Genomic DNA, 26757 nt, shown 5'->3' on the forward strand with positions numbered 1-26757 from the left:
AAATTGTTTTGCTTTTCTGCATTTATTGCTTTTTGTTCGTTTCAAGCAGTATATATATATATACTTTGCCCACTCCAGTCTTCCAGCACGCATTAACCCCTTGTTTGTTTGTTTGTTTGTTCGTTTGTTTGCGATGTAAATGGCGCAATGAAAGGGATTTATAAGAGACGCCTTTTGACGGACAAATGTTGCGAGTTATCTACACTTTTGACGCGGTGTATAAAAGAAGGAAAAAAGAAACAAAAAAGGGTTTGTTTTTTTTTCAAAACCTCGAAAAGAATTTGGAAGAAAAAAGTGTCTTCTATACACATTTATATACATATATACTTCTCTTCCGCTTTTTTTTTTTTTCTTTTTTTTTTTTTTTTTTGTTGTTGTTGTTGTTGTTTAAAATGTCATTTGTTGGTGTTGGGTCTGAAGTATTTTTTTTTTTATTTTGTTTCTCTCTCTTTCTTTTTCCTTTTATATCCCTTTTGTGTGATTTTAGATTTTTGTGTGTGGAGTTGACGAGTTTTAGATCGAAATGTTTCGACGATGCGAGCGACGGTGCATGAACCGTGGGCATTTGATGCCGACACCGTCAAAGTACTCGGATAGGCCTGGCATGTGGGGCCCAGGGGCGGGTCCGCCGAAAGACACTCTCGCTCGTCGGTCAATGTTTTTTCGCATGCTGGTGATGAATAAAATAGGACGCTTGACGAAGCCATTTCGTACCAATCGTGTTCGATGGATTTGGCGCAAGACGCAGCTGCAATTATGGAAAACTTTTGTGATGTCAATGGTGTTTATGTGTTTGTTACTCTTTGGGAACATATGGCTGTCTTTTGTGTACCATGCCTACACGGTGGGCCCAACAACACCTGTTCTTGAAAGAAAAGTCCGTGAGCACCGAGTTTCAAAACAGATTCTGCAAATGGTGCGAGAGAGAGAAAAGGAAATGGTGAAGGAGGAAGAGTTGGATAGCGCCAAAAAGCTGTTAGAGGCTCAAAAGGCTTCAAAGTGAAGTGTCAAGAAGGAAGTGAAGAAGAGGGACGGTGTGGGGTCAGAGGGAAGGAGAGAGGGAGAGAAATATTGGGGAGGGTGGGAAGAAATATGAAGGGGAATTGGAGGGAGACGATGTCATCCAGTCCGGATGCCTGTTGCGCTTCTATTATGATATCCGGATGGAATTACACGGAAATATCGGTGTTGTATTAAAAAAGAAAGAGGAGAAGAGAAGGGAGTTTACTCTGCCTGACTGGTGCCCCATTTTATTCTCAACTTTTCCCACTCTTTCTTTATCTGTTTTTTTTTTTTTATTGTTGTTTTTGTTGTTGTTTTCTCTTTGCCACTTATCTTGCCGCTGTTCTTTATTTTTTATGCAACATGATTACAGAGACATCATATTCACACTACGCCCAATACACATATCCGTTTGGTGGATGATGGATCCGGCCCACGCAATGATGGATGCGCAGAGTTTGGGTCTGAGGCTCGATGAGGTGCTTCATAAATTTGCTACGCGCGAGGAAGACAATAGTGACAACGTCAGACTTCTTGCAGATATCGCAGGTCTCACGGAAGTTATAGATAAAATGATACCGCCGTCTTTGTCAGCAGTATCAGAAGCAGCGGAAAATGAGGCAATGGTCAGTCTCCCAGTAAAAACACTTGAAGAGTTGCGTTTTCTTGGATGTGCATGTTGGAACATGACGGTGCGACACGTTTCCAGGGAAGATTCCCGGGAAGAGCAGACATTAAAAGCCTCGTTGCGTGAGTTTGCCACTAAGGTGTTTCTTCTCGGCAACTATGCCTACGCATCAAGCGATGTTTCTCACAGCTACTTCACACAGCACCCACGTGAGGCGGAACAATGTGTGCTAATGTGCCTCAAGACTTCGCGAGACTTGTCGCTTTGCGGTGTGGCAGGTAGTGCAAAAAGACTTTTGTCCTTGGGCGAAAGCGTTGCATCGTACATACAAACCGGCGTTCAAAATAGTCTTGCTTACATAAAATATCGTAACATGCGTTGGGAGTTTGCGTACACAGCCATGGATATTAATTGGAATGTGGGCCATTACAAGGAATCCTGTGAGGCGGCAAAGAAACTTACACAGATGTTATTGCAAGATCGTGATTTACGAAGAGATCATAGAGAGGCTTTTTTTCGTTTTGTTTTTACCATTGGCAACGGTGGTGTTTTGACAAGTGATGAACAATATATTCGTGACATGCTTTATAGCTCGATGGAGATGCAGAATCACTTCCAGGGAGCGGGGACAAATGATCCATCGCATCATGTGATGATACTCCGTGGTGCCACGATGGAACAAATGGCTCTTTCATGGCTCCGCGAAGAGGAAGCGACAGAGGCCTTGAGCTGGGCTGTGGAAGCGGACACCACACTTCATTCAAACACCTCCGCGTTGCTGCGCCTTACAGCAACCGCAAAAGCGGGCATGGAACCAGAAGCCATTGTGCTACTCCACCAGTATGTTCAACGATCAGATGTTTCCGTGGATGACGCAGTGGCGGCGTGTTTTGAGCTTCACAATCTTCTCGTGAGCAGAAAAGACGGTTCCATTGAGGGCATGCGTTTGCTTTACAAGAAAACCAAAGGCAATACATGCAGTGAAAGCGTTCTCTTTCGTTTTGTTCAACTTTTACTCCATAATGGGAGTCTTGCCTCATGTAAAGAGGCGCTACAGATTTTACAGAATGAAGGTATAGACTTTGAAGAGACTCGATACCGCCGCTATTGTTTTGTGTGGCTTTGGGAACTGGCGGATATGGCTGGGTTTTCCCCCTTGCAAATTGTGGAATGCCTTGAATCGGCTTTGCAATTTAAAGATTGTGCCAGTGAAGCCGAGGTTGATGCCATATACCTTCGTCTCTGCACAGAATATATCACACAATCCGAGGGTGGGGGACAAACATCTGTCGTGTTAATGAAGGCAAAGAACATTCTTGTGGATTATGCCTCACATCGAAACCCAAAATGCGTCTTTGCTCACAGCTTGCTGATTAAGATTGCGGTTCTAGAGTCCAACGAGGCGGAATTGGAAAAGGAACTTAATTTGCTGTTACTGTGTGAGCCGGCCGAATTGGTAATGCCTGCTCTCTGTACAGCCATTAATTACTCCCTGAGAATTGGTTACCTTCCCGGTGTGTCTCTGGTGATCACTCGAGCCGTGTTTTTCTCAGCTCCCGTGCCTGACCCTTCAACAGAGCTTGAGTTGCTACGGGTGTACGTGGCTTCTTTGCTCAGTAAAGCCTGTAACTGCACAGATGATCACCTGCGTGTGGTTACAGAGCGTTTTCGGAGTTTACTTTCGGACGAATGTGCCACGATATCTTTATCTCATGAGGAAGTGAGTTGGTGGGCGCAGGCATTTCTTGTGCTTGGTTTAGAGTTCACAGTTGGTCCTGGTCCCACTAGTGTTTACTTGTTTCGCGCGGCCACATTCATTGCTCTACAAGATCCCGTCCCCGGTGAAGTTCCATCACGCACATTCCTCATTTCGGGACTTCTATGTACGTTAGAGGATGAGTTTCAACTCTTTTCAACTGGTATTCCGCAAATTGATTCTTGTGAGTTGGAGGAGCATTTGCGTTTGTGTAAAGAATTTGTCTCATCTCTGCCTGAGGTAAATTACCGTCTGACGGTCTTGCTGTCTCAGGCGGAGCGACACCTTCGTCAGCCTTCTTCAGAGACACCAGAGCAAATAGAGAGAATTTTGGATGAATTGTCCAATATAAATGTGACGTTTGAGGACTACGAGGCAATAGCGAACGGAGCATCCTTTATTGCTTTGAAATACGCGTCGGAACATCCTTTTCTTCACGGAGTTACCATAAAACTTTATATGCAAGCTGTGTCAGTGGCAATGAATGACATTTCTGCCTCCATGAAAGATGCTGACAACAACGCCGAAAAATGTTTGGAGTACATTACAGATGCTTTTTCGTGTCTTTATAAATGTTTTACACTTGCTTTTGATCGCACAGAACAATTGGCTGTGGTGCAGCGGCTTATGGAAATACTTTCACTAGCTGTGGAGGACGTGACAGTCGCTTCCCTCATCAAGGATTACCATTCAAATACAGTGCGGACGGTTAATAATCATCCCCTATCTTTCGCGCGGCTGTTTCTTGAATACTTTACAGTGGAAGCATGGAACAATTCTGTGTTTTACCTTCATCTTACCGAGACAGTAAAACAGACACAGTGGGTCCATGTCGCCTGGACGCTAGTGGATACTTTGCCCGAGACAAGTAGCGTTGCCTCGGCTTTGCACGCGTTGAAGGCCATTACATCTGTTTAATTTCCTTCTGATGGGTTTTTTTTGGTGAAAAAGTGATTATAGGGTCATGCTACTTTTTTTTTTTTTTTTTTTTTTTGCCTTCTATTACGTGGGCTTTTCATTTATTTTTATTATTGTTATTATTATTGTTAAATTCGTTTGTTTTTTTTGCGGGTGGGGGCGAAAGTTTTGATTTCTGTCGTGGCAGGCGCTTTTTTTTTTTTTTTTTTTTTTTTTGGGCATTGTGTGGCTGTTGTCTGGTGTCGTTTTAATTCACCGACTACTGCTGGGCTTTCCTTCTTTTTTTTTCGTTTTTGGTTTTTTATGTTTTTTACGCTTGTGGGTGTCGTGAAGGAGATGCTGAATGAAACGTTTCCGCATCAAAAGGAAGAAGAACGAAGTTTTAAGGAGCCCGTGAAGTCATCCGAGCCGGATCAAGCGGAATGTGCGGATGTCGCGTTGGTAGAGGAGCAAAGGCCTCGCCTGGAGCGGATACTGACCCCACGATTTGTTTTGGCCATTTTCACCGCGCTGAACTTCATTATATACTACGATCGTGGAGCCCTCTCGGGCTCTCTGGCAAGCATTAAGGGGGACAAACGTATAGCCGGTGATTCAAAAACCTTAACCGACACGAAGGTTGGATTTATTGTTTCTGGTTTTATGATTGGCTACATGACAACGAGCCCCTTATTTGCGGCGTTTGGTGGAATTGTGCCGTCCAAATGGATTATTGTAGGAGGCATGGTAATTTGGGCTATCGCATGTGTAGGCACGGGCTCGGCTACCACTTATGCAGCTCTCTTAGTATGCAGAATTTTTGTTGGTGTTGGTGAGGCGGCCTTTGTGGGGTTTACAGTTACCACCATTGATCGTATTGCCCCATCGGGTTCGCGCACACTGTGGATAGGTACATTTTATTCCATGATACCTGTGGGAACTGCGGCCGGCATGGTAGTCGGTGGTTCTGTAGGTTCTCTGGGTACAATAGGACCTACGCAAGGGTGGCGTATTGTTTTTTTCACTGAAGTCCTAGCTTCCATACCCATTGTGCTAGCGAATGCTTTTTTACCCTCAATTTATAATTTACGTTCAGACTCAGATGAAACGGAATACTACTCCTTGCACAAGGCAACGTGGATCTTGATAAAGAACCTAAATTACTTATTAATTGTATTTGGATATGCGATGTATTCTTTTGTTCTTGGTGCTTTTGCTGTATGGGGAATTCCCATGCTTATTCAAGGAACAATGCGGCTTTCATACATAAACGCCTCATTGATATTGGGTGGAGTGACCGCACTTACCGGTGTATTGGGCTCTGTTGCAGGGGGTTTTGTCCTTGATAAAATTGGAGGAACCTCCGGTTCTTTGAACTTAATTCGGGGTCAATTGCTTCTTATTCTCTTGATTTTAGTGTCTGTCGCAGTAGGTATTGCGGCACTTTTTTTGGAGAATATTGTTGGCTTCACCTTTTTACTGACTTTATCCGTGTTTGCTCTATTTATGGTGACCGCACCAGTGAATGCGGCAATTATGAACGTGGTGTCACCTGAACTGAAAGCGTATGCAGTAAGTTACTCTGTTTTTCTCATTCACGCACTAGGCGACTTTCCATCCCCGACTTTTGCAGGGTTTCTTTCAGATCACGTTTTCTCGAAAGGTTGTCCGCTGTATAATATCTCTTTGTGCGATCTTGACACCGGCAACCACTGTCGATGGGTAAATAACACAGACGATGCATCTTCTGGCCACTGTGTCAATGAATATCAACTGCGTAACGCGCTTCTGGTTGTTTTTTCTATGATGTTTTTGTCGGTGCCATGTTGGCTTGTCGTGTATTTTCGTTTATGGCGTGCGTACCGGCGTGCAGAATCGCTTTCCGACAGTAGCGGTGTGTCGCTAGTGGGATAAGAAGACATGGCGTTGCGGGGTCACTTGTTTTTGCATTTCCTGGTGGTGGTGGTGGTGATGATGATGTGTCGAAGCGATGATATACGACTAGTCAACGCAAAGGGATAAATGGAAGAAGAAGAAGAACAAAAAAAAAAAAAATAATAATTCTTTTAGAAAATAAAAATGATACATAGATGTATATGGCGCACACACGCGGACACGAGCCGCGGCAATGGTGCGAATAAGGGTTTTTAATTGCGGATGGAAGAACCGAGAGGACAGTAGAATAAGATAAGAAAAAGAGATGAGTGGGAAAAGTGAATTAAAGAAAGGGGAAATTAATATATTGAACGAAGCCACATAAAATGATCAAAAAAAGAAAATTTTTGAACAATATATATATATATATATATATATATAGATCATGTAATGCATATATCTTCTATATGGGATACAAATCCGCTGTATGCTAAAATAAGAGCTATCTGTTAATCGGTTCACCCCCTTTCTTTTTTTTTTTTTTTTGTTTTTTTTTTTGTTTTGTTTTGTTTTGTTTATTTTTAATTATTCAATTCTGTCGCTTGTACGATGAGTATCGTGCACGTTGCTTGGAAGGATTTCCCCCCCTTTAAAAAAAAAAATAAAATAAAAATGTGTGGCGTGCCCACTTTTTTATAGTGGAGGGAGGGGAGAACCAAAAACATTAATTATTATTATTATTATCCTTTACGTTTGGGTGCTGTGCTTCCCACTGAAGATATTCCCCATTCCCGCTTTTTTTTTTTTTCCTTTTTTTTTTCACTTTTATTCTTACAAACGAGCCTACGTATACTTCTCTGTTCTGTGAGATTTCATGGGGGGCTTTTGCTGGTAAGAAGGAAGGAGAGGCGGGGAATTGGTTTGTTGTTGTTGTTGTTATTGACTGCCGTAGCGGAAGATGGCGACGAGGGAGGATGCAAGAGTAGTTCATGTCTTTGTAGAAGATCCATCGGTCGTCCTCATAGAAGACGTGCACGACTGGCTGCGGATCATTGATGATGTTGAGGAGGCAAAGGAGCAGTACGACACGGCGCGGCGGTGCCGATTTTATTGGCTGCGCTTTAAACATGGGTTCGCGGCGCAGCTGGCGGTGAACTACCTTGACGGGGAGAAGCTGAAAAACAATGTCGTCCGCATCTTTTCGAGCGTCTACACCAAGCGAACTCCGGTGGAGGCTGACGCGGAAGACACCACACATCCTGAGGGAGAAAAGGAGGAGCAGCAGGCAGTGGAAAATCCAAATCTTCCGTTCAATCATCGCATGCCTTCCGATCTGCGGATGGATACGCCGCTTGTTGACAGTATACCGACGCTGCTGTCGGCTGCCGCTGAGGGAAGCGAGCAACACGATCTCGTTCAGCAACTATGCCAACTGCAAAAGTCATATTGCCAAGTTCAGGAAATGATTCAGGCAGCCGAATTAAATATTCAAAAGGCAGACGAAGAGGTTATGCAGCTTCTTCGGGGAAATGACAAGTCATCCGGTTCTGTGGTAAATGGAATTAATGACAAGGCTGAAGATGACAGAAGCCCAGAGTTGAGACGAAGCAGGCGCCTTGCCAATACCGTACAAATACCCATGACCCTTCTTGACCCAGCGAGCCTAATCGTGAAATTCACCCGGCACATTGGGCCAGTGACGGATTATTCTTTTAGTGTATCCCCCGATGGGCATTTTTTTCGGACCGTCGTGGAGTTTTTTCATGAGGATGATGTGATTTACGCGTTGCAAATTCTGAACGGAGGTGGGAGTAGTAAAGCTGCAACTCATTCCACAAAACGTACCCGTTTAGAGTGTGACGCCGAAGAGGCATTATCGCCTCTATCCGTGTACAATTGGGGTGAAGACGCATCGGCTGACTTGCTGCGTCCACCTGATCTCTCTCTGTTTTATAACCCCGCACACATTCAAGCCATGAATGTGCTTCAGTCGTGCTTGAATTGAAAACGATGTGACAACTTACTCGTCTCGCGTTGGATGAATTCGTAACACTCTGCACATGTGCCAAACAGAGGGAAGGGTTAGGCTTATGGTGGAATGTGGCTTTCTCTGATTTTTTTTTTTTTTAGTCTCCCAATCTTATGACGATAACCCCGTGCATTTAATAATACGGCAGCACTTCGAAGCCTCAACTTGCCAGCTTCCTCGCAGTAAATGCATTGCTTTTTTCCCTTTGTGCCGCTGTTGCGGAAGGAAAAGTGTGTGTGTGTTTCTTGCCTTTTTTTTGTTGTTGTTGTTGTTGCTGCCGTTCAGTTTATCATTACCAGCAACAGCAGCAGTGAACAAATACACATAGATGGCGAACCTGCAAGTGACCGTGGAGGCGCCGATCAACATTGCCTTCATCAAATATTGGGGAAAACGGGCGGGTGGGGAGAAACTGATTCTCCCCGCAAATGATTCCTTCAGCATTACCCTCTCCACTCATCCATTCCGCACCAAAACGTCAGTGGTACTTCGCGATGATTTGGAAGAAGACACGCTTATAATTAACGGAGAGAAATCGGATGTGCGAAGTACGCCTCGAATTCAATCGGTGTTGGAATATGTGCGGAGTACGTGCCCTGATGAGCTAAAAAACAAACGGGTTTATATTGTCTCCGAGAACAACTTTCCCACCGCAGCTGGAATGGCATCTTCCGCGAGTGGGTACTGCGCTCTTGCGGCGGCGTTAGTGCGGGTCTTTAACTCTACTGCAAATGTGTCGATGCTTGCTCGAATGGGATCCGGGAGTGCCTGTCGCAGCACCCTTGGTGGCTTTGTGATTTGGCATAAGGGGGAAAAAGAAGATGGGAGTGATTGCGTGGCAACTCAATTTGTTGACGAAAATTACTGGCCTGAGATGCAGGTCTTGTGCGCCGTTCTCCAGGGGGAGAAGAAAAACACTTCAAGCACGGCAGGAATGCAGCAATCTTTGCAGACTTCTCCACTGATGCCCAAACGCATTGCCACCACTGTCTCTGAGCGTATGCGAACTGTCTCCGAGGCAATTAAGGCGAGGGATTTTTACACATTTGCACAAATCGCAATGAGTGAATCGGATGACCTGCAAGCAATATGTGCTACGACGCAGCCTCAGATTCAGTATGCTACGGAGGACAGTTATGCGATGATACGTCTTGTGAAAACTTATAATGCCAAAAAGGGCCATCCCACATTGGCATATACGTTTGACGCGGGGGCGAATTGTTTTTTGTTTGTTCTTGAAAAAGATCTTCCAGAGGCGGTGGCAATGTTAATGCAACACTTCCCAACCCCATCCGAACGATTTTACTTCCATGACGCGATGTTGCTGCAAAAGATCCAGGAGGCCACCGTGCCTCACGAGTATGAAAACATCATAGATTATCCGAAAAAACCGTTTGTTATGCTCCTTCAGTCGCCCGTTGGGTCGGGTGTGCGTTATCTCTCGGAGGGGGAGTCCCTCATTTCTTTGTAGAATTGATATGCCCGCTGAATGGCATCAAAGAATAGGAGTGATAGGTGAGAAAGTATCGTGTCCAAAGAACAGGGGAAAATATATGCATGGCAGCTGGGCCCAGCGACACGCGTGGTGAGTAATCGCCCCACTACGGTTTCGGCAACGTTTCCTTTTTTGTTTTGTTTCTCACTATTTGTTTTTGCCAAAGTTATTGAAAACCTGCAGGCCGAACGGCGTGGCATGAACTGTTTTGGGTACAATAAATAATAATAATAATAATAATAATAACCAGCGGGTAAATCATTGTGGATTTTCATGCAAGGCGTATTTTATTTTTTCTTTTTTTTGAGGGGGAAAATTTATAGGCGGATTTATGGATCGGACGGTGTCCGAGACGCGCCCACGCTCTGCGGTGGGACGGCCACCGGCGCGAAAATGCGTTTCAGGCTGTTGTGCAACGAAGTAGTCCGCTTCTTTTTTTTGTTGTTGTTGTTGTTTTGTTTTTTTTTGTTTTTCGTAGCGACTAGCCCGCCATTGAGCCACCACGTGGGCGGCGTTCTCACCATTAGCGGGCAGCCAACTCTTTGCAAGGCGGTTCCAGGACAAAGGAACAAATTGCACCTCGTTGCGACACTCTGTCGCTGTCATCACAGCGCCGAGGAACCCTGAGTCCATTCAAGCCTCTTTTGAGGAGGAAGAAGCACACCGCTGTTTGGAACAAGTGGGCGGCACTTGAAGGAAGGCAGTTAGCGCTGCAGCGCCCATATGAGTGCGCTTGGGCTCAGTTGGAGGCTAAAAAATATTGGCGTGCAGCTCAGATGCCCACGTGCAGTTCCATGCGGTGCGGATTCGATTGGCGCCGATGCAAAGGTTGCTCATGGCAATCAATGGGACGACAACTTGGCGCCCCTCAGCACTCCGCAAGGCCCGTCACAAGTCTCCACCGCTTCTGCCACGGGAGGTTGGAGTGTGTCCCATACGGCAGAGACAATCGAAAGATCCTACAAATTCATGACGTGCCAGAGGGATTAGAGCTGTTACTCGGCCCACGGGGCACACAGGGGCCCAAGCGGGGGATCCGTGGGAAGCGGGGATTTGTACGGAGGATTGCAGTCGCACCATTTGACGGCGTATTGAAATGCATGATGGATGCGACGCCGGCTGCGCCAGGTCCCGGCATGCAGACAGCCGTGAGGGGAACGGTGCGTCCTGGGCGTGCGCCACTCGCGGGGGAGAGATGCTTATGGAATCTTGCCAGTTGTCAGGGCGACTGCGTACACTCAGTCACATGGATCCTCCGGACAGTGAATAACGATGCTGGAGTGCGGGTCGAGGACATTCAGGGTGCTGTTGAAATGCCCAGAAACGGGACCACCCTTTCCCCTAGGAGGTTCCGAGAGCAAACAAAGAGCATGCCGCATCCCCGCCCAATGAAGCACGATGCCGCAAACGTGGTTGGATTGGAAAACACAACACGGCGTGCCGAGTGAAGCTGCGCAAGGAGGCCTTTAAGCACACAAAAAAAGGGACTTTCGGCTCCGGAAGCAATGCCTTCTGGGCCGGTACAGGTGGGGAATCACCATCAATTTCCGGGTGTGACCGCGCGGCATGGGTTCCTCTCAACGCCGCGCTCGTGGTGGTGCCGTGGGCCACCTCACCAAGACGTCGGCGCAGCTGTTATCTTTGCTGGAAACGAGTTGGTGCGCCGGGCGACGGTGCTGTGGGCACAATTGTCGCCGGGGAAGGACGGCACACGACCATATTTTCTGAGGGCCACAGCATCGTTTGGCGCACCCATAGCCGTCGGGTTGCGTTGCGGGACGAGAAGGAGGATTGCTTGTCCCTGGCGACGAGTGGACCTGTGCACTTTTCATCCCTGAAGTGGATCCGACGGCGGATGAATTCAACGGCACGCGGCTGTGTTGACGATTTGTGGAAGGACACTGTGTTACGATCCGTCACCTCGACGAGCGATGGGAAAGAACTGAATTTGCGGATCTCCGCACAGCATGCGCTGCTTGTGAAAATGGCGGGTATTATTTGTGGAGCCATGGAAGTGCCCGTCGCAGGATGGGCCGGCGGTGCCTTTTGCGGCGGTGTTGGACAAGCCGTCAGGACAGAGATGGCGGTTCATCGCATGGCCAAAGGCAAGGAACGCCCATGAGGACGCTGAGGTCATGTTTATTTTGCCATTTCACATTTCCCAGTATCTTAGCGCAATGTGGGACGAAGCCGCCGCTTTACTGGATGTGGATGCGTCTTTTTACAGGCAGCTCTCTTGGCGGATATGCACGGGCGAGTTTCCGCTGTCGAGTGGAACTCGTGGATCTCGTGGAATTGATTCGCCTCCACACGGGCCGCGAGTGTTGTCCGGAAGTTCCCCGCACCGCCGCGAGGGCCTTGGCGGAGGACCCCGAGATGGTAAGACCGCAGTCTGTGGCGCCGCGCGTGGTAAGGAGACTTCTGTTTGGATTAGCAGTATCCGGACCAGCGGGCGGCGGAAGAGCGTGGTTCGGCGGGACCAATGTGCGGCCAAGAAGTGGCGCCAACGGGAGAACAGGAATTCCTTTCCAAGTGGTGTGAATCTATTGGCTTATCGTTCAGCCGCGAGACGAAGAGCGCCGCCTTGAAGCACGATGCGAAGACGAGGATTGAGGGAGGCCGCGTTTCTCCGAACGCCTGCAGCTGAGGGTGTGAATGGCGTGGCCCACGTATGATGCTGCGCGGCGGTGCGGGGGATTCTCTCTTTTGACATTAGCTCTTGTTTTTTCAACACATTGCGTCCCTGAGCGTCGTGTCCTCACGATCCCGCAGAAGTGCCGCCATACGCACCGAAAGTGCGGCAGGAGCGGCCCCGCAAATTGCCGGAGAAGGAGCTCGTTTGCCTTGGGGCAGCCTCGCCAGCTCCTGCCATGTTGGCGACAGACGCGTCCATGCACGGATGGAGCGGTTTACTGCTTTTGGGGCGGGGGAATTGTTGGCGGCTGGCGGCGCGCGGGAACGGGTGCCAAACGCAATTCGCCCGCCGACGAGACCCCGATGGGATCACCACTGGTGGAGTTTCGCTGCCCAACATGTGGCTTTTAGCAATAAACCAATGACGGACCGACCCGCCACCGCACGGCACGCCACGGGCATCGACCAGAAATCGTGAAAACCGGCGAACGTGAATTGTGCAATGAAACAGGTCCGCATCCACTCCGCTGCCCGGCGCTGCCGGCAATTAGACATAACATGAAGCGGACACTTGGAAATTGGGGAAGCTGTGCCTCACGAAAAGGGTTGGCGCAGTTTTCCCGCCTGGGTGGAAAGGCTCTGCCCCCCAACAGTGCCTCTGCGCGGCGAGAAGGCACGAAGCTTCTCGAAGATGCGACGTAACTTCGATGCTGGTGGCAGGCGCCTCCTCATTTCTCATTATTTATCGATTATTTGGTTGGTTGATTTATGGTTTTGTTATTGTGCTGATTATCGGCAGCAATGGATTACTGAGCCACGGCGCTATTCCGGGGCGGAGGCGTGAAAGGGTTTTGTTTCACGCCCTCCGCTGCAGCTGCCTCTCTGGGGGCCGGGGCTCTCCTTCACGTCTCCACTCAGCAGGGCGGACGTGCTCGACGATGGTGGCCGGCGTGCGGGTCGTCGAATTTATTTGAGGAAACACGAGAAAAAACAACAACAAAAAGCGGTTGGAGCCAGCTTCCTTAGCCACGGAGGGACGGGTTGTAGCACACGCGCGTATTCGTTGTCGCTAGCAGCCCCTGGGAGGTGCTGCGGAGGGACTTCCTCCCGCACGCAAGAGGCGCGCACACGGCGGACGGCCTTTGCGCTGCTGGAGGAACTCTCAGTGCTGCGGAGGGTCACAGAACGCACCATGGGTCCGGTGTGTTGGCTTTTGGGGCAGCTTTTGGCGACGCTCCGATCCGGCGTGGTCATGGGGCGGTGGAGAGAGCAACGGCGAACACGGCGAATTTAACGCAAAGGGATGGCAGGCGGCGCGGTGCGGAAGAGACGGTCATAATCGTTGCACCGCCGGCGCGCCTGTTGTCGAGCACCTCGAGAGAACGACGATGAAAGGAGGTTCGTCTGGATTACTCTTCGCATCCCCGCTTCAGGGCTGCCCATCACGATGAGGCTGCCGTGCAGTGATGCCACATGATATGAGCTGCTTGGAGAGAGTGTGTACTGTGCGCTGCTCCTGGCCCTGGAAAGGCTGATTATCCCTTGTATCCAGCACAGGCATAAAACTCTGCTTGTGGTTGCAGACAGTCAGTCTCTTCTTGCGGCTTTAAACAAGGGCCCGCTCAGTCAAACCGACTGGACGGAGGATCGGATCTGGCAGCGTCTCTTGACACTGACGTGTGCTGGCTGATCCGTGCACCTGCAGTTTTGTTACGGACATTGTGGAGTACATGTTAACGAGCTTGCAGATCAGTATGCGACGCAGACTATGGAAACTGGACAATACACGGAACATGAAATTGCACCTTTATGGCATACGGAGCTGCTGACATGTTTTACCACCCTGCTCACCAATACGTGGCGTAGTACCATTCGTCAAGACACTCATCGCTACTTGCTTTGCGGCACAAGGCCATCAGATCTCAGCGGCAAGGACCTGATCATTCAGGAAGTTCTTCACCGTCAAGAACTGATTCACCTCGCAAGGGCAAGGTGCGGGGAATCTGAGCTCTGGGGCCGACTATACTGGGCTGTGAGAGATTGCACGAACCAATGCCGTTTCTGCAACATCTCACCGGAACAGTCTGCATATATGCGCTCCAACAACGATCCAACTGCACCGGGGACGGACACTGTTCCCCCGTCGGCAATGGATGAAGACGTCTCTCCACTAAGGAGACGGACCGTCACACGTCGTCGGAAGGAGAAATGTCCGTACTGTGATTCTACATTGACGGGATTCTCGAATCTCGTCAGTCACTGTCGGTCATTTCATCCGGAACATCCTCCACCGCTTCCCGAGCTCAAATGCGATTTCTGTGACATGGTTTTCCCCACACGGAGAAGCACCGCACAGCACAGAAGTCGCTGCGCACACAACCCAGACGCCACACGACATTTAAACAGAAGTGCCAGGAGGCGATCTCTGCTACCGCAGGATCAGCCAGCTTCCACAAGCACGCCGATTGGCCCGCAGGAAACCTTGCACCATCTGCTTCTAGAATGTCCAGGCACCTTGCTGTGCGCCAAAGGCTGGGCATTGAACAGGACCTCCGCACCGAAAAGTTCTCTCAATGGCAGTTGCTTCATAGCAGGAAACTTTTGTCGTTGCTTGGCCACCTCTTCATCACCCAGACGGCATCGTATAGCCAGACGTGTTGGTAAGATTAGGGAAAGACCGAAGAAAATGTAAAGAACGGGAAAAAAAGTGAAGAAGCGGAATGCCATCAATGGATTGGAGTGAACTTCCCGATCAACCGCAGTGAAACAAATGGACAGGCGTTCACGAAGGTAACCCTATTTATTTTGGAAAAAAAGCCGTGATAATTTCGTAATATCGTATTCAATGTGTATTTCAGCAGTTACCATGACTCAGTGATGCCGTATTTTATTGAGACTACACAAGTTACTCAATCCATTCATTTCTTCTCTCAAGGTAAGCCAATTGACAAGCATACAAGCAGCTAAAGTGCACTGTGAAAGAACCAAAAGAAAAAACACACACACAAGGATGCGTCACACTCTGCTATTCCAGGCGCTGCTGCTCTGCTGCGTCTCTGGTTCTGTTGCCGTCGCTGAGCATCACTGCATCTCCGATGAAATTGAAAAAAAGGTTGGACCCCGGACAACAGCAGTGGTGCTAGAGCTGCCAACTCGGGAAAGTGGCATGATGCGGGCGATGACTGCCTCGGATTCCGAATGGGCGCCCATCCGCTTTCAAGTCTTCACGGAGGATCTGAACGATCCCTCAAAGTACTGCACCGCCGAGGGGCAGATTCGTCCGGACTTTACTGGGGGAACTGTTGAGTGTAAGGAAAAGGATATTTTAACTGAGGAGAAAAAGTCCATCATGTTGAAATCCCTTATTCCCCAAGCACTTAAAATGCATACGGATCGTCTCCTTGTTAAGCCTCTCACGGTCAATGTTATTGTGCCGACGTTTTATTCGGGTATATGCGCTCAGTTTACAATACCGAGCTCCCACCACACAGAGGGTGTGAGCGGTGCGGACATGTACTTGTATGTCTCCGCTGCCCCTATAAAGAGTTCCACTCTTGCGTGGGCTACTACATGCTCTCGCGCAGTAACTGGGCGTCCTATTATTGGTGTGATGAATTATGGCCCGAACTTTGTGACTGATTCGGAGTACAGCGTTCGTACTCTAGCGCATGAGATTGCACATGCTCTTGGATTTACTTTTGGGATAATGAAGGAACGCAAAATGGTGAAAGAGGTTAAGGGTGTGCGTGGCAAGGCAGCAGTGTTTCAGGTGTCGTCACCCAAGACGGTGGAGAAGACTCGTGAGCACTTCAACTGCATGAGTGCTACCGGCATGGAGCTGGAGGACGAGGGTGGGGAAAGGACAGCATCATCGCATTGGAAGAGACGCAACGCAAAGGACGAACTGATGGCTGGTGTTTCCGGAATCGGATACTACACGGCGTTGACAATGGCTGCTTTTGAGGACACCGGTTTTTACAAGGCCAATTGGGGAATGGAGGAACCGATGTCATGGGGCAACAACTCCGGCTGCGCGCTGCTGACGGAGAAATGCGTGATAAATGGCGTCACCAAGTATCCAGAGATGTTTTGCACCGCTGAAAGCAGTCTTCTTTTGTGCACGTCGGATCGCCTGGCGCTGGGGCACTGTGCAATGGAACTCTACGACGCTCCCCTTCCCCCACAATTTCAGTACTTTTCTAATCCCAAACTTGGCGGTGTGCCCGGTTTTTTAATGGACTTCTGCCCTTACATTGAAACGTATGTCAACACTGGGTGCAGTAATGGGGACGAAACCGTTATGAGTGGGAGCCGCGTTGGCCCGAGATCCAAGTGCTTGAAAGGGGATGGACTTGCCGATTCCGAGGGTCTTGTTGGTGACGTGTGCGCTGAGTTGTCGTGTGACAAGGGCGAGGTGAGCGTGCGGTACCTTGGAGACGATGCGTGGCACAAATGCCCGGAGGGCAGCAGTATTACACCAACTGGGCTGTTCATGCAAGGGAGGATTTTGTGTCCAAAGTACGACGATGTATGTATTGTCTTCGATACAATTAATGGAGGCGGAGACGTGAGCAGTTTGCTGTCGGCTTTTCCCCCGATTCCATTGATTTTATTGGTTCTTATTTTTATTTCAATGTGTTAATGATTTTGTAAAAAAACGCGTTTTGTAACCGTTCAATTGTAAATTTGCCAGTTTTTGGTCAGTGCTGTTAATTTGTCTTGTTTAATCATTTTTAATTCCTTACGGGTACATTTATCCCCAATTGAAAAGAGATGCTTTGATAGTAATATATATATATATGTGCGGTCCTGAGCGGTCTCTGTTTTTTCTCTGCTATTTACTTTAGGTCGAATTAATATTTTTCCAAATTGAACCGGATCGTGCGTCAAGAACGCAAAAGAAGCAGTGTTTGTGTGGAGCGGCGTTTATAAAAAAGAAGTTGTTTGTATTGTTGGAGCGTATTATTTTTTTTTCTTTTGAATTTGTTTGTCATTTTCCGTTTTTTTTTTTTTTTTTTTTTTTTTTACTTTCCCACCCACACTCTTTTGATTCCTACCTTTCGGCGGGGTCTTGTGGTTGGAGGATCCCAAAGCCTTCCACTTCGTAAGGAATAAACATCATCCATTTGAATAGACTGCATCGCGTCACAATTGTGGCCTTTCGAAAACACCTGTATTTACTTGGAGCAAACATTGAGGATGTGGCGAAGCCACTGCCTCTCCATTTACCCCTTTTCCCTTCTTGCTTGTTTTCTTTAGATAATTTTAGGATTCGGGCAGCGGCCCAGGCGATTATTCTCTCCTATCTATCTTTTTGAAGCTTGGCGCGGAGCATGAAGTTCGATGACGAGAAAGTGTTTTTTGCGTGTTGAGTGGGAAGAAGACGCCCCCGCCCTGAAGCCACTAGTTCCAGCCCGCCGGGGTTCCAGCACCACGGGACCGCTCGCACCTGTGGAGGCGGCGGTGTGTTCATTCTCGACCGTGAAGGGTTGCAGGCGGAAGCAGGACCGGCTCTTGTCGCCGGCGTAGGGCTGGCGCGAGCGACCATCCACCCGGAGGCGGGAATGAAGCTGACGGTTTCTCCGGAGCATCTCCCTCCCGCTCCCCAAGGTGTGTGGCGGCCGAGGATTTGGACAGACCGCTCTGCGCGGGCGGACCACAACTAATGAGCGCAGGCGTGAACGCACACAGAGAGGTTTGGGACCGCAAAATTCCATCAGACTCCCGTGGCGATGCCGTTGTGCGGCCACGCCCTGGGAACACATTGCGGGACGTCAACGGCGGACAGCGCTCACTGCATGATCCTTCTTGATTTTCTGGATCGGGGACGAAGACACACCCGCAGCGGTACCGAATCCTGACCGGGCATCATTGGCACGGAAGATGGCGGATTGGAAAAAGCACGACGAGATAGCCAGCACGGGCAGCGTAGGGAAGAACACTGCATCAGGAACACGGAAAGCCACGAAGGCGACAGTCCCGGCATGGGATCACCAGCCGTCCCCATTCTGGACCCCAGGGCTGGCGGAATTGGACCGCGCTACCGCCGCAGTGTCTCACGCATAGCGCGGTCAGCGGCTGGAACTCCGACGCGGAGACGTGCGGCGCGAAGCATCTAAAACCGCCGGCGCGAGCTCCGCACCACACCCGAGGCCACGGGCGGCAGGCAGCACGCCGTGTGTACGCCTCGCCCCTGAGCACGCCAGCAATGATACCAGACGGCACCGCGCTCAGCAAGCACCAGAAGGTCGGCCAACTCATCAAACTGTGGGCGGCGGGAGCAACGCGGCACCCAAAGCACCGCCCTCCGCCACCGACCCTGACGAATGCGAGGGGCCTCGCGCCAAATAACTATGGCAGAGCACGACCGCGCTCCACGGCCGTTGCCCTTGGGACCGGCGCCTGGCCGCGACGGAATGCATGGAGAGGCCTGGCGCCATCTAGGCCGTGTGGCGAAGCGTGCCTCCCCCGGCTGTTCGATAGACGCCCAAATGCAGGAACCGTCTCGCGGAGCTGGCGGCGGTGGGTTATCATACCATCCTCAACCCGCGGAAAACGGCATTCGACCGCGACTCCGCCGACCCGTCACGCTGGCCAGCTGCCTCGGGCAGCTCATGTAACGCATTCCTGCCGCACGCATCCAAGACGCCATCGAGTCCCCGTCGACTCCGCAGCCATCTGGCTGCAGGCCCGGCGATTTCGCCCTCGACCGATTGCTGCACCTCAGGGCGGCCACGCATCGCAACACCCAAAAGCACCGCACGGCGGCTGTCTTTGTGGACCGCGCCAAGGCTTTCAACACGGCAGACTATGACAAAATCATCTTGCAAACGCGGCGACTGTCGGTTCGCAATCACACCGCGCACTGGTCAGCAGCGTTCCTCAATAATGGAAGTGCTGTGCTTGGGGCCGGCAAACCCACATCCTCCCCAAGACCTCCGCAGGAGGAGCGCCGCGAGGGACAGTGCTAGGCCCCGCCACGTTCATCATCGTCGTGAAGCCCCTTAGCGGCCGTCTTTCGAACGCGTTCCCAAATCTGCCACGGATTCCTTGCTGACGCCTGCGCCCTCATCACACAGCAAAGCGACAGGGGTATGGTCGGCTCGTCCTTGCATGAACGCCCGAGCGTCGTGGCAGAGTGGACCAGAGAACGCTTCATGAAAGCAAACACCGGGAAGACGAAGCGAGGCCTCCTTCTCACCGGCGGTGCGGCCCTGCTCCACCTCAAATACGACGGCGCCCCGGTCGCCATGGAGCGCATGCCGGTCCTTCTGGGTGTCAATTCCTTGAATTCCCGCGGAATGAGCACACACGCGGGCAAACTCCGTGAGGAATCGAAACAGCGCCTGCCCCGACTGACAGCGATTTGGTCCCTTGCGCGGGGAAATCAGAGACACTTTGGGAGCGTTCCGCCTCGCGCTGGCGTGGGGTGGGGGCCGCGCACGGCACCGGGACGGCCCCTCGACGCCCCGCTTTGCGCTGGATTCCGCACATTCAAAGGCGAGCGGAATAGTCGCGCGAACCCCGAAGAGCGGCGGAACGGGGGACGCCGTGTTGGTAGCGCAGCTGCGGCCCCTCCTCGATACAGTGCTGGTGCGCGGCTTCCGGTGCGTGCCCCGATGCGAGACGCGTGGTGGCGCCTTGCGGCCTAGCGCCCTCATCGTCAGCCACCCGCAGCGCGCCGCCTGAAACCCACACGGCTCCATCATGGACCAGCGCTTCGGAAAGAAGCTTGCTGCCCGCCCGCAGCGCCGAGGAGCGCGCAGGTGCAGCTTTTCTTCGGGCCACTGCGGCGTTCCAAGAATGAGGCTTGTGATGCGAAAGCCCGGAAGGCATCCGAACTGACACGGCCCACAGACACATGTATCGCCGGCATCGTCGCAACGGTCAAACGTATAATTTGCGCCAGACCGCTCAAGTCAGAAGCTTGTCGCACCGCCGTAACCGGCCGGGAACCCACGCGCACGGACTCCGCCCTCGCTCGCGGGGAAGAGGCCGCGCTGGCCCGCCTTTGCGCCGGGGCCCCGCACAAGCACGGATGGCCGCCACGACCACCGCAACCCGTCACCCCGGGCAAATGCCGTTGCTGCGGCCCGGACGCCCACAGCAGGCACGCAAAGAACCTCGCACGGAAACTTCTCCCGCTGGGCTCTGCCCCGCCACGATCCGGCGCCCGGAAAGCGGCCCGGTGTGCGGAAGGCGTCGCGGCCGCCGCGCTGGCGTCTTGGCGCGAATGGTTAACGCCCATGGCGTTACGCGGTTCCAGACGCTGTGGAAAGCCAATTCCTCTGGCAAGCCGAAAACTCCAGGAACCCCATTTAAACCGCCTCCAGCCACTTTGGCGGGGACGAGAGCGAGAGACGGCACAACGATCGCGCCTCCGCCATGGGCTGCACAGCCCAGGCCGAAGCCATTCCCTGCATTCTCCGCTCGGCGCCGTGCGAACAGGAAAGCGGACTCGGTTTTCATCGTCACCACTTCCGCAATCAGGGCTGTCCCCCGACAAGTGGGAGGCGTCCCCGTGAATATGGCGATCTGGCTGTGCCCACCCCGTTCCAATGCATTTCCTGTGGACCCAAGGACCAAACGAAAGCGGGACTACCACCCCAAATGAGAGCCCACGAACGTCCCAAAGCAGAGCCGCAGCAGGCGCCAAAGATCGCAGCACTCCTTCAGCGCCCTTCCTGCGACAAACAGGCGGGGAACACCGGGGGATTGGCCACACACACGCACGGCAAAAGCATCTCGACAGCAAGAAAGGCACGACGCCAAAAATGGAGATAAAATGCCCATGCGCTGCAAAGCTGGAAACTCGGCGGGAAGAAGACCAAACTCACACAGAGAATTCGCCTCCGCGTCGGAGAGTGCCGCCAAGGCAAAGCGCACCGTGTGCCCAAAAAGGCGCGCACGCATCCATTCATTACCGTCACACCGTCGCCGATTCCACGATGGCAGAGTGTCAGGCCGCCGAGAAGACACAACCCACCCGGCGACGACGCCCCGATGCGATCACCACCGGTGGAATTTTGCCGTCCAACATGCGGTTTTCAGTGTTAAAGCCATGACGGATTGGCCCGCCGCCGCGCGGCATGCCCCACAGGCGGCGACCGGAAATTGTGGAAGCCGGCCAGCGTAAACTGCGCAAAGAGATAAGTCTGCATCCACTTCGCTGCTTGGATCTGCGATCGATAAAAAAAAAAACATGGAGTGTACACTGGAGAAGTAAGGAAGACGTGCTTCACGGAAAATTTGTTGCGGTTTCCCCTCTAAGTGGAGAGACTCTGCCCCCAGCAGCGCCCTACGCGGCGAGAAGACACGAAGAGGTCCTCGCAGCTGTGGCTTTAACGTCGATGCCTCTGACACGTATATCCTTTTGTTTTATTATTTATAGATCACTTGTTTTAATGATTTAATGATTTATAACTTTGGTATTTTCTTTGTTGATGCTTGGCTGTGACGGATTATCGCGCCGCCGCGCCAGCCCGGGCCGACACGTGACGGGTGTGTGTGTATGTGTGTTTGTGCGCTTTTTACCCTCCACGGCAGCACCCACTATGGGGGCGGCGGCTTTCCTTCACGTCTCCACTCAGCAGGGCGGAGGTGCTCTGCGATGGTGACCGGCGGGCGGGCCATTGAGTGTATTTGAGAAAAAGCTGTGGAAAAAATGAAGCAAAAAACAAATAGAAATGGAAGATAAAAGAATGGATATGTTTTTGCGCACTTGTGTACTTTCGTATTTTGGCAAAAAATGCTTTGTCGCAATTAAAATGGAAATGTATATATACACAGGAATGTCACACAGGATCGCCTTATGTGCGCACAATTAGACTTTTCCACGGCTTCTTTGGGCCTACAGGCCGTTGTGTCTTGGAAGACCAGATGATTCCTCACGGACATTGCTGAGTAGCTTTCTTGATGCCTCGACAATACCCCGAAAACCCTCTGATGTCTCATGGATGACTTTGTCGAGAACAGACTTCGCCCCTATTTTCTGCTTTAGACTCTCTTCGATTGTGGTAAGACGGGCATTCAATGCCTTCAGTTCGGCGAGCACTCGATTTCGCTCCTCCTCATCACACCTTATACTCCGTTCTATCTCAGTTCGCCTTTCTTTCAATTCCTCTATGGCAGACACAAGTTCATTGCTCGTCGCTTGAACATCAGATCCTAACGAAGCCATGCGACTATCGATAAGAACAAAAGAATATTCGCAAGAGGGGACACATTATTCTTGATTGAGCTCAGAAGCCACAGAGAACGCAGTTTCTACAATACAATTAGAATTGATCAGTAGACGTTTCCACGTCGCCATAAAAAAAGGAAAATAGAGAACACACATGTACAAAGTAGCAACACAATCCATATCCTCGCGGCGCGAGGTAGAATTACGTCATTGGCGCTCATCCAAACTGTTTTCACTGGCGCTGAGATAACGCCCCAAGAAAGCCACTTGAGAAAATGAAAAGGGACAACTTGGTTATTGAAGAAAAAAGCACAAAAACCCGGTGGGTTTAAAGTTGACTTTATGCCGTTGATGTTACTATCCCCACCGGTTCGCAGTGAAAAGAGTTAGGCACGGTGTGGTGCAATAAACTTGGGGAACTTAAGAAGAGGAGAAATGCACTATTGTAGAAGAAGCCCCGTCGCATCGAAATTATGCCCAAGACTACTCTTCATCTCTTCATCTTCATTTTGTCATATTCATAGAACGGCGTATGCCCTGCAGTGAGATTCTCAACTGTTAGACGAGAGGAACCGCACGCCGTCTGGCGCGCAATTTAGCGCATCGTACCCCTTTTTGACAGAATGCACCTTCAACCCCTTCTCCACATCGGTCGAAATGTTCGTTGCGATGCGTAAAATGAATTCGCGAGGCTGAAAGAAAAGGGAAAAAAGCAGCAACAACAAAAAAAGTGTATGAGCCGCCGCCCACGACCCGGGATACAGCGAAGGTATCTTGAAAAGTGGAAATGACAAGCCAATATACATATATATATCCCCTTCTTTTTTTTTTCTTCATTTTTTCCTCCCATTCCATGCAGAATGAAGGAGAAAAAAGAAAAAAAAAATGGGGGAAACACCTCCGTACACGTGAGAGCATCAATTTCCCCCCTCGAGCCTTTCTTCTTCTTTCCGCTTTAAATTCACAGTTACTTCTTCTTCGAGGAGGCGCCCGTGGCATCAGCAACCGAGACGGGCTGTGGACGAGGAACACCGCTGGCCTTAATTGCGGCAGCTACACGGCGCAAGAGATCCTGCTTACTGCCTATGCCTTGTACTGTCACGCCGCGTGTCTGTGTGTCAAACTCACTCATACGAATGTAATGCTCTGATTGGGGTCGTTTGATAGCCACCCTCACGCATCCCTTGGGAACAATGGCATACTTTTTTGATGCCTGCGAGCGTGGTAAGGAAAGGGTCCGTTCAATGAAGAAGTCCTTGTAGCCCAACTGCCCCAACACGACTGCAATCTCCTCAAGCTGCGGATTCTCCACCGACTGCGTCTTCGTCAGGCGCCGCCCCTCGGCCGGGGTAAGATTGGCATCCAGATACTGTGGAAATATTGTTTGATACGCCAACTTATTCTGCAATGTCGATGGCACTTCCATTACTATAATGCTTCCCCCGTGAATATACTGAAAATTTGATAAGGAAAAGAAGGCGTAGTGGTGCTGTGAAAAGAAACTCCTTCAGGGGTATCAAAAGCGAAAGCAACGCAACCAAATAAGAAGTAAACAACAACAACAAAAACAGAGCACAAAGAAAAAAGAAAAATAGCCATTCCCCTCTTTTATTCAGAAAGGAACACGTAAATGAACATGATGGCATAAAATGAAGCTTAGAACTTCGAAAAGGGCGGATTACACCCGTGACGTACACAACTGTACATGCGAAGATCTTTTGTTATGACCAAAAGTACTCGACGGCCTCATGTATATAAGTAAATAAATGTGTATATAAAAACTGGAATTCCTTTTTAACCAAATCTGTCAGGCGGATTTTCAGCCATGGCAGTTCCATCTCACCCTTACTTTCAGCAACACGCATAAAGAAAAAAAAAATTGGTGAGAGTGCCCTCATTCTTTTTGTGTGGTGCACCGTTTCCCTTCTTCCTTCGTCCCCTTAATTGGCTCGGTTTGATGCAATCAAACTCATATATATATACTTTTTGCTTTTGTTGTTGTCTCCTTTTTTTGTGTGTGTGCGTGTGTATTTTCGTTCTCTTAGTCCCCTTCCGCAGGTTTTGTTTTTTTCCCCGTGTTTACATTCTTCTCGTTCTTCTTTTTCTTTTTTCTTCTCTTTATTTTTTAATTTTCCCGTGGATTCTTCTCATTGTCTCTACATTCGTCCTTATATATGCCGGTGTTTCATTCTCGTGGGATTTTATTGTTGTTGTTTTTCTTATCAGGTTTTTATTATCCTTCAGTTACAATTTCCCTGCTCTCCGGGCAAGAAAGAAATTTTAAAAAAGGAGAGAGAGAGAGAGAGAGAGAGGAGCGGTATGAGTCACTTCCCCCTCTTTTCTCTGTCCCTCAGCTGACATAAACGATCCGGGTTTGGTTTGGATACCCCTTCACCTTGTGATCCGCATGCACCACTACCATGAGATCCCCTGGCACAACGTAGCCCTTCTTCCTGGCGCAGTCCACGCCAAGTTGCACCCGCTTCTCTTTGTTCTCGTCTTCACCGTACCGTTCAGCGTCGTAAAAGACGACATCCACAGATCGAGTGATGGTGAGCTGACGACACGTCCGCATGCGGGTAGTGGCGCATATAATTGGGCAGTCAGGACGGTACTTACTTGCAAGTCGCGCGCTGCGACCAGAGTTGCTCAACACAAGCAGCGCCTTTGCCCGAACCTCATACACGGAATTCACAGCACTGCTACAAACCGCCTCCTCGGGTGACATGGGAAGTTTTTGCATTTTCTTAATGCTGTTAAACATAACGGCCTGGTTTGTGGCGCTTTGCGCTTCCAAGCAAATACGGGCCATGTATTGTACCACTTCATTCGGATACTTTCCTTTTGCTGTCTCCCCAGAGAGCATTACACAGTCAGCGCCATTGAAAACAGCATTTGCGACATCCGAGACCTCCGCACGTGTTGGACGGGGATTTGTCGTCATGCTTTCAAGCATCTGTGTCGCGCAAATGACGGGTTTACCCGCCACGTTGCATTTGCTGATGAGAATCATCTGGGCCACGACAACTTTTTCTGCTGGGATCTCCACACCAAGGTCGCCGCGTGCCACCATAATACCGTCGCTCGCCTCAATGATAGCATCAATGTTTTGAACACCCTGATGGTTTTCAATTTTGGAGATAATAAGGATATCCTTGCCCTTCTCACCGAGCGCCTCACGTACTTCCTGCACTTGTTCCGCCGTACGTATAAAGGAGGCGAAAACCATATCAATACCTTGCTCCACACCAAACTTCAAGTCCTCGCGGTCCTTTTCCGACACCGCTGGTAAATCCACTTCACATCCTGGCAAATTACATCCCTTGCGATCTGTCAAAAAGTGTGCGTTGTTTACATAACACTTTAGTGTGTAGTCGTCCTCCTTGCTTAACACCTTCAGACTCAGCACACCATCGTCAATGTAGATAAAGCCACCCGGTCGCACTGTAATGCTGAGGCGAGGGTATTCAATGTAGAACTTTTCTTTGGTTCCAATCTTTTCAAATGCAGGATCAGACGTGACTAATACAGTATCACCGGGCGCTAGTGCAATCCCTCCATCTTTGAAAAGGCCGGTACGAATTTCCGGCCCCTTCGTATCAAGTGCCAGGCCAATGTGCGCCCCAATTTCCGTTGCCGCAGCACGCAAGTTGTTAATGGTTGTCTGGTGATACTCATGACTGCCGTGTGAAAAGTTCATGCGTGCAACGGACATCCCGCTCCTTATAAGGCCCTTCAATGCCTCAACGCTCTGCGTGCTGGGGCCAATCGTGCATACGATACGGTTGGCCCGATAATGAGAAATTGGCTCAAAAATGGAAAGATTAACGTTATGTGCGAGCTGCGACATGAAAAATGCTCAAAAGATTGTTGGTTTTTTTTTTTTTCCTTTCGGGTGTTCTTTTTGTTTTTGTCGTTGTTGTCGTCTTTGCAAAAATTGGAAAAAAAAAAAAATGCAATGTTAAGCGTAATAAATCCTTTGTTCTTCAGAAATCCCTTCCTTCTTGAAAGATACAACAACAACAACAAAAAAAAAAAAAAAACAGCAGGTGTTGGTGTGTGCATGCGTCATAAGAGCAAGAAGAGATTTAAACGGAAAAAAGAAGAAAACAGTGACAGTGATAAAAGGGGCATAAGAGCAACAAGATCATCAAAATATAAACATTCCTTTTTCTTTCCTTTTGTGTGTGTTCGTGTTTGTTTGTTTGTTTGTATGTGTTAATACACAGTAAAGGCGGAACAATTCCCCCTTCTAAAA

The 26757-nt window shown here is 49.9% G+C and overlaps 10 protein-coding genes across 10 annotated transcripts, besides 35 other annotated features; 7 read left to right on the forward strand and 3 right to left on the reverse strand.

The window, feature by feature from the left end:
* Positions 1–10362: part of a sequence feature (heterozygous, Esmeraldo-like haplotype) that runs on past the window's edge.
* Positions 101–131: a microsatellite.
* Positions 339–370: a microsatellite.
* Positions 369–388: a microsatellite.
* Positions 423–475: a sequence feature (T-rich).
* Tc00.1047053507993.290 (hypothetical protein, conserved) lies at positions 524–1003 on the forward strand (the record flags this gene model as incomplete). The annotated part of the gene is made up of 1 exon (XM_815526.1): positions 524–1003. One exon carries the CDS (start codon positions 524–526, stop codon positions 1001–1003), a length of 480 nt encoding a protein of 159 aa, XP_820619.1.
* Positions 1012–1114: a sequence feature (G-rich).
* On the forward strand, positions 1164–4304 carry Tc00.1047053507993.300 (hypothetical protein, conserved; the record flags this gene model as incomplete). The annotated part of the gene is made up of 1 exon (XM_815527.1): positions 1164–4304. The coding sequence occupies one exon, from the start codon at positions 1164–1166 to the stop codon at positions 4302–4304; it is 3141 nt and encodes a 1046-aa protein (XP_820620.1).
* Positions 1287–1320: a microsatellite.
* Positions 4358–4380: a microsatellite.
* Positions 4406–4435: a microsatellite.
* Positions 4496–4520: a microsatellite.
* Positions 4608–6197, forward strand: Tc00.1047053507993.310 (transporter, putative; the record flags this gene model as incomplete). Its single annotated transcript, XM_815528.1, has 1 exon — positions 4608–6197. The coding sequence occupies one exon, from the start codon at positions 4608–4610 to the stop codon at positions 6195–6197; it is 1590 nt and encodes a 529-aa protein (XP_820621.1).
* Positions 6325–6364: a sequence feature (AT_rich).
* Positions 6573–6599: a microsatellite.
* Positions 6685–6741: a microsatellite.
* Positions 6807–6832: a sequence feature (AT_rich).
* Positions 6882–6902: a sequence feature (AT_rich).
* Positions 6954–6978: a microsatellite.
* On the forward strand, positions 7117–8163 carry Tc00.1047053507993.320 (hypothetical protein, conserved; the record flags this gene model as incomplete). Its single annotated transcript, XM_815529.1, has 1 exon — positions 7117–8163. The coding sequence occupies one exon, from the start codon at positions 7117–7119 to the stop codon at positions 8161–8163; it is 1047 nt and encodes a 348-aa protein (XP_820622.1).
* Tc00.1047053507993.330 (diphosphomevalonate decarboxylase, putative) lies at positions 8516–9658 on the forward strand (the record flags this gene model as incomplete). Its single annotated transcript, XM_815530.1, has 1 exon — positions 8516–9658. The coding sequence occupies one exon, from the start codon at positions 8516–8518 to the stop codon at positions 9656–9658; it is 1143 nt and encodes a 380-aa protein (XP_820623.1).
* Positions 9903–9928: a microsatellite.
* Positions 10115–10154: a microsatellite.
* Positions 10363–11767: a sequence feature (areas not merged during assembly with more than two copies in the genome that could not be assigned to a particular haplotype).
* Tc00.1047053507993.340 (uncharacterized protein) lies at positions 10459–11130 on the forward strand (the record flags this gene model as incomplete). Its single annotated transcript, XM_815531.1, has 1 exon — positions 10459–11130. One exon carries the CDS (start codon positions 10459–10461, stop codon positions 11128–11130), a length of 672 nt encoding a protein of 223 aa, XP_820624.1.
* Positions 11768–12614: a sequence feature (haploid, Esmeraldo-like haplotype).
* Positions 12615–16824: a sequence feature (areas not merged during assembly with more than two copies in the genome that could not be assigned to a particular haplotype).
* Positions 13824–15003: a mobile genetic element.
* Tc00.1047053507993.350 (surface protease GP63, putative) lies at positions 15327–16958 on the forward strand (the record flags this gene model as incomplete). The annotated part of the gene is made up of 1 exon (XM_815532.1): positions 15327–16958. The coding sequence occupies one exon, from the start codon at positions 15327–15329 to the stop codon at positions 16956–16958; it is 1632 nt and encodes a 543-aa protein (XP_820625.1).
* Positions 16825–17574: a sequence feature (haploid, Esmeraldo-like haplotype).
* Positions 17282–17342: a microsatellite.
* Positions 17326–17613: a mobile genetic element.
* Positions 17575–19084: a sequence feature (areas not merged during assembly with more than two copies in the genome that could not be assigned to a particular haplotype).
* Positions 19085–19944: a sequence feature (heterozygous, non-Esmeraldo-like haplotype).
* Positions 19945–21591: a sequence feature (areas not merged during assembly with more than two copies in the genome that could not be assigned to a particular haplotype).
* Positions 21592–21665: a sequence feature (areas merged during assembly that could not be assigned to a particular haplotype. This can correspond to areas where the two haplotypes were merged or to regions with more than two copies in the genome that were merged during assembly.).
* Positions 21666–21911: a sequence feature (areas merged during assembly that could not be assigned to a particular haplotype. This can correspond to areas where the two haplotypes were merged or to regions with more than two copies in the genome that were merged during assembly.).
* Positions 21912–21981: a sequence feature (areas merged during assembly that could not be assigned to a particular haplotype. This can correspond to areas where the two haplotypes were merged or to regions with more than two copies in the genome that were merged during assembly.).
* Positions 21982–26757: a sequence feature (heterozygous, Esmeraldo-like haplotype).
* Positions 22167–22496, reverse strand: Tc00.1047053507993.369 (hypothetical protein, conserved; the record flags this gene model as incomplete). Its single annotated transcript, XM_815538.1, has 1 exon — positions 22167–22496. One exon carries the CDS (start codon positions 22494–22496, stop codon positions 22167–22169), a length of 330 nt encoding a protein of 109 aa, XP_820631.1.
* On the reverse strand, positions 23467–23925 carry Tc00.1047053507993.380 (hypothetical protein, conserved; the record flags this gene model as incomplete). The annotated part of the gene is made up of 1 exon (XM_815533.1): positions 23467–23925. One exon carries the CDS (start codon positions 23923–23925, stop codon positions 23467–23469), a length of 459 nt encoding a protein of 152 aa, XP_820626.1.
* Positions 24017–24093: a sequence feature (A-rich).
* Positions 24789–24811: a microsatellite.
* On the reverse strand, positions 24850–26349 carry Tc00.1047053507993.390 (pyruvate kinase 2, putative; the record flags this gene model as incomplete). Its single annotated transcript, XM_815534.1, has 1 exon — positions 24850–26349. One exon carries the CDS (start codon positions 26347–26349, stop codon positions 24850–24852), a length of 1500 nt encoding a protein of 499 aa, XP_820627.1.
* Positions 26374–26430: a sequence feature (T-rich).

Source organism: Trypanosoma cruzi, genomic scaffold (assembly GCF_000209065.1).
Source record: "Trypanosoma cruzi strain CL Brener 1047053516595 genomic scaffold, whole genome shotgun sequence".
Lineage (NCBI taxonomy): Eukaryota > Euglenozoa > Kinetoplastea > Trypanosomatida > Trypanosomatidae > Trypanosoma > Trypanosoma cruzi.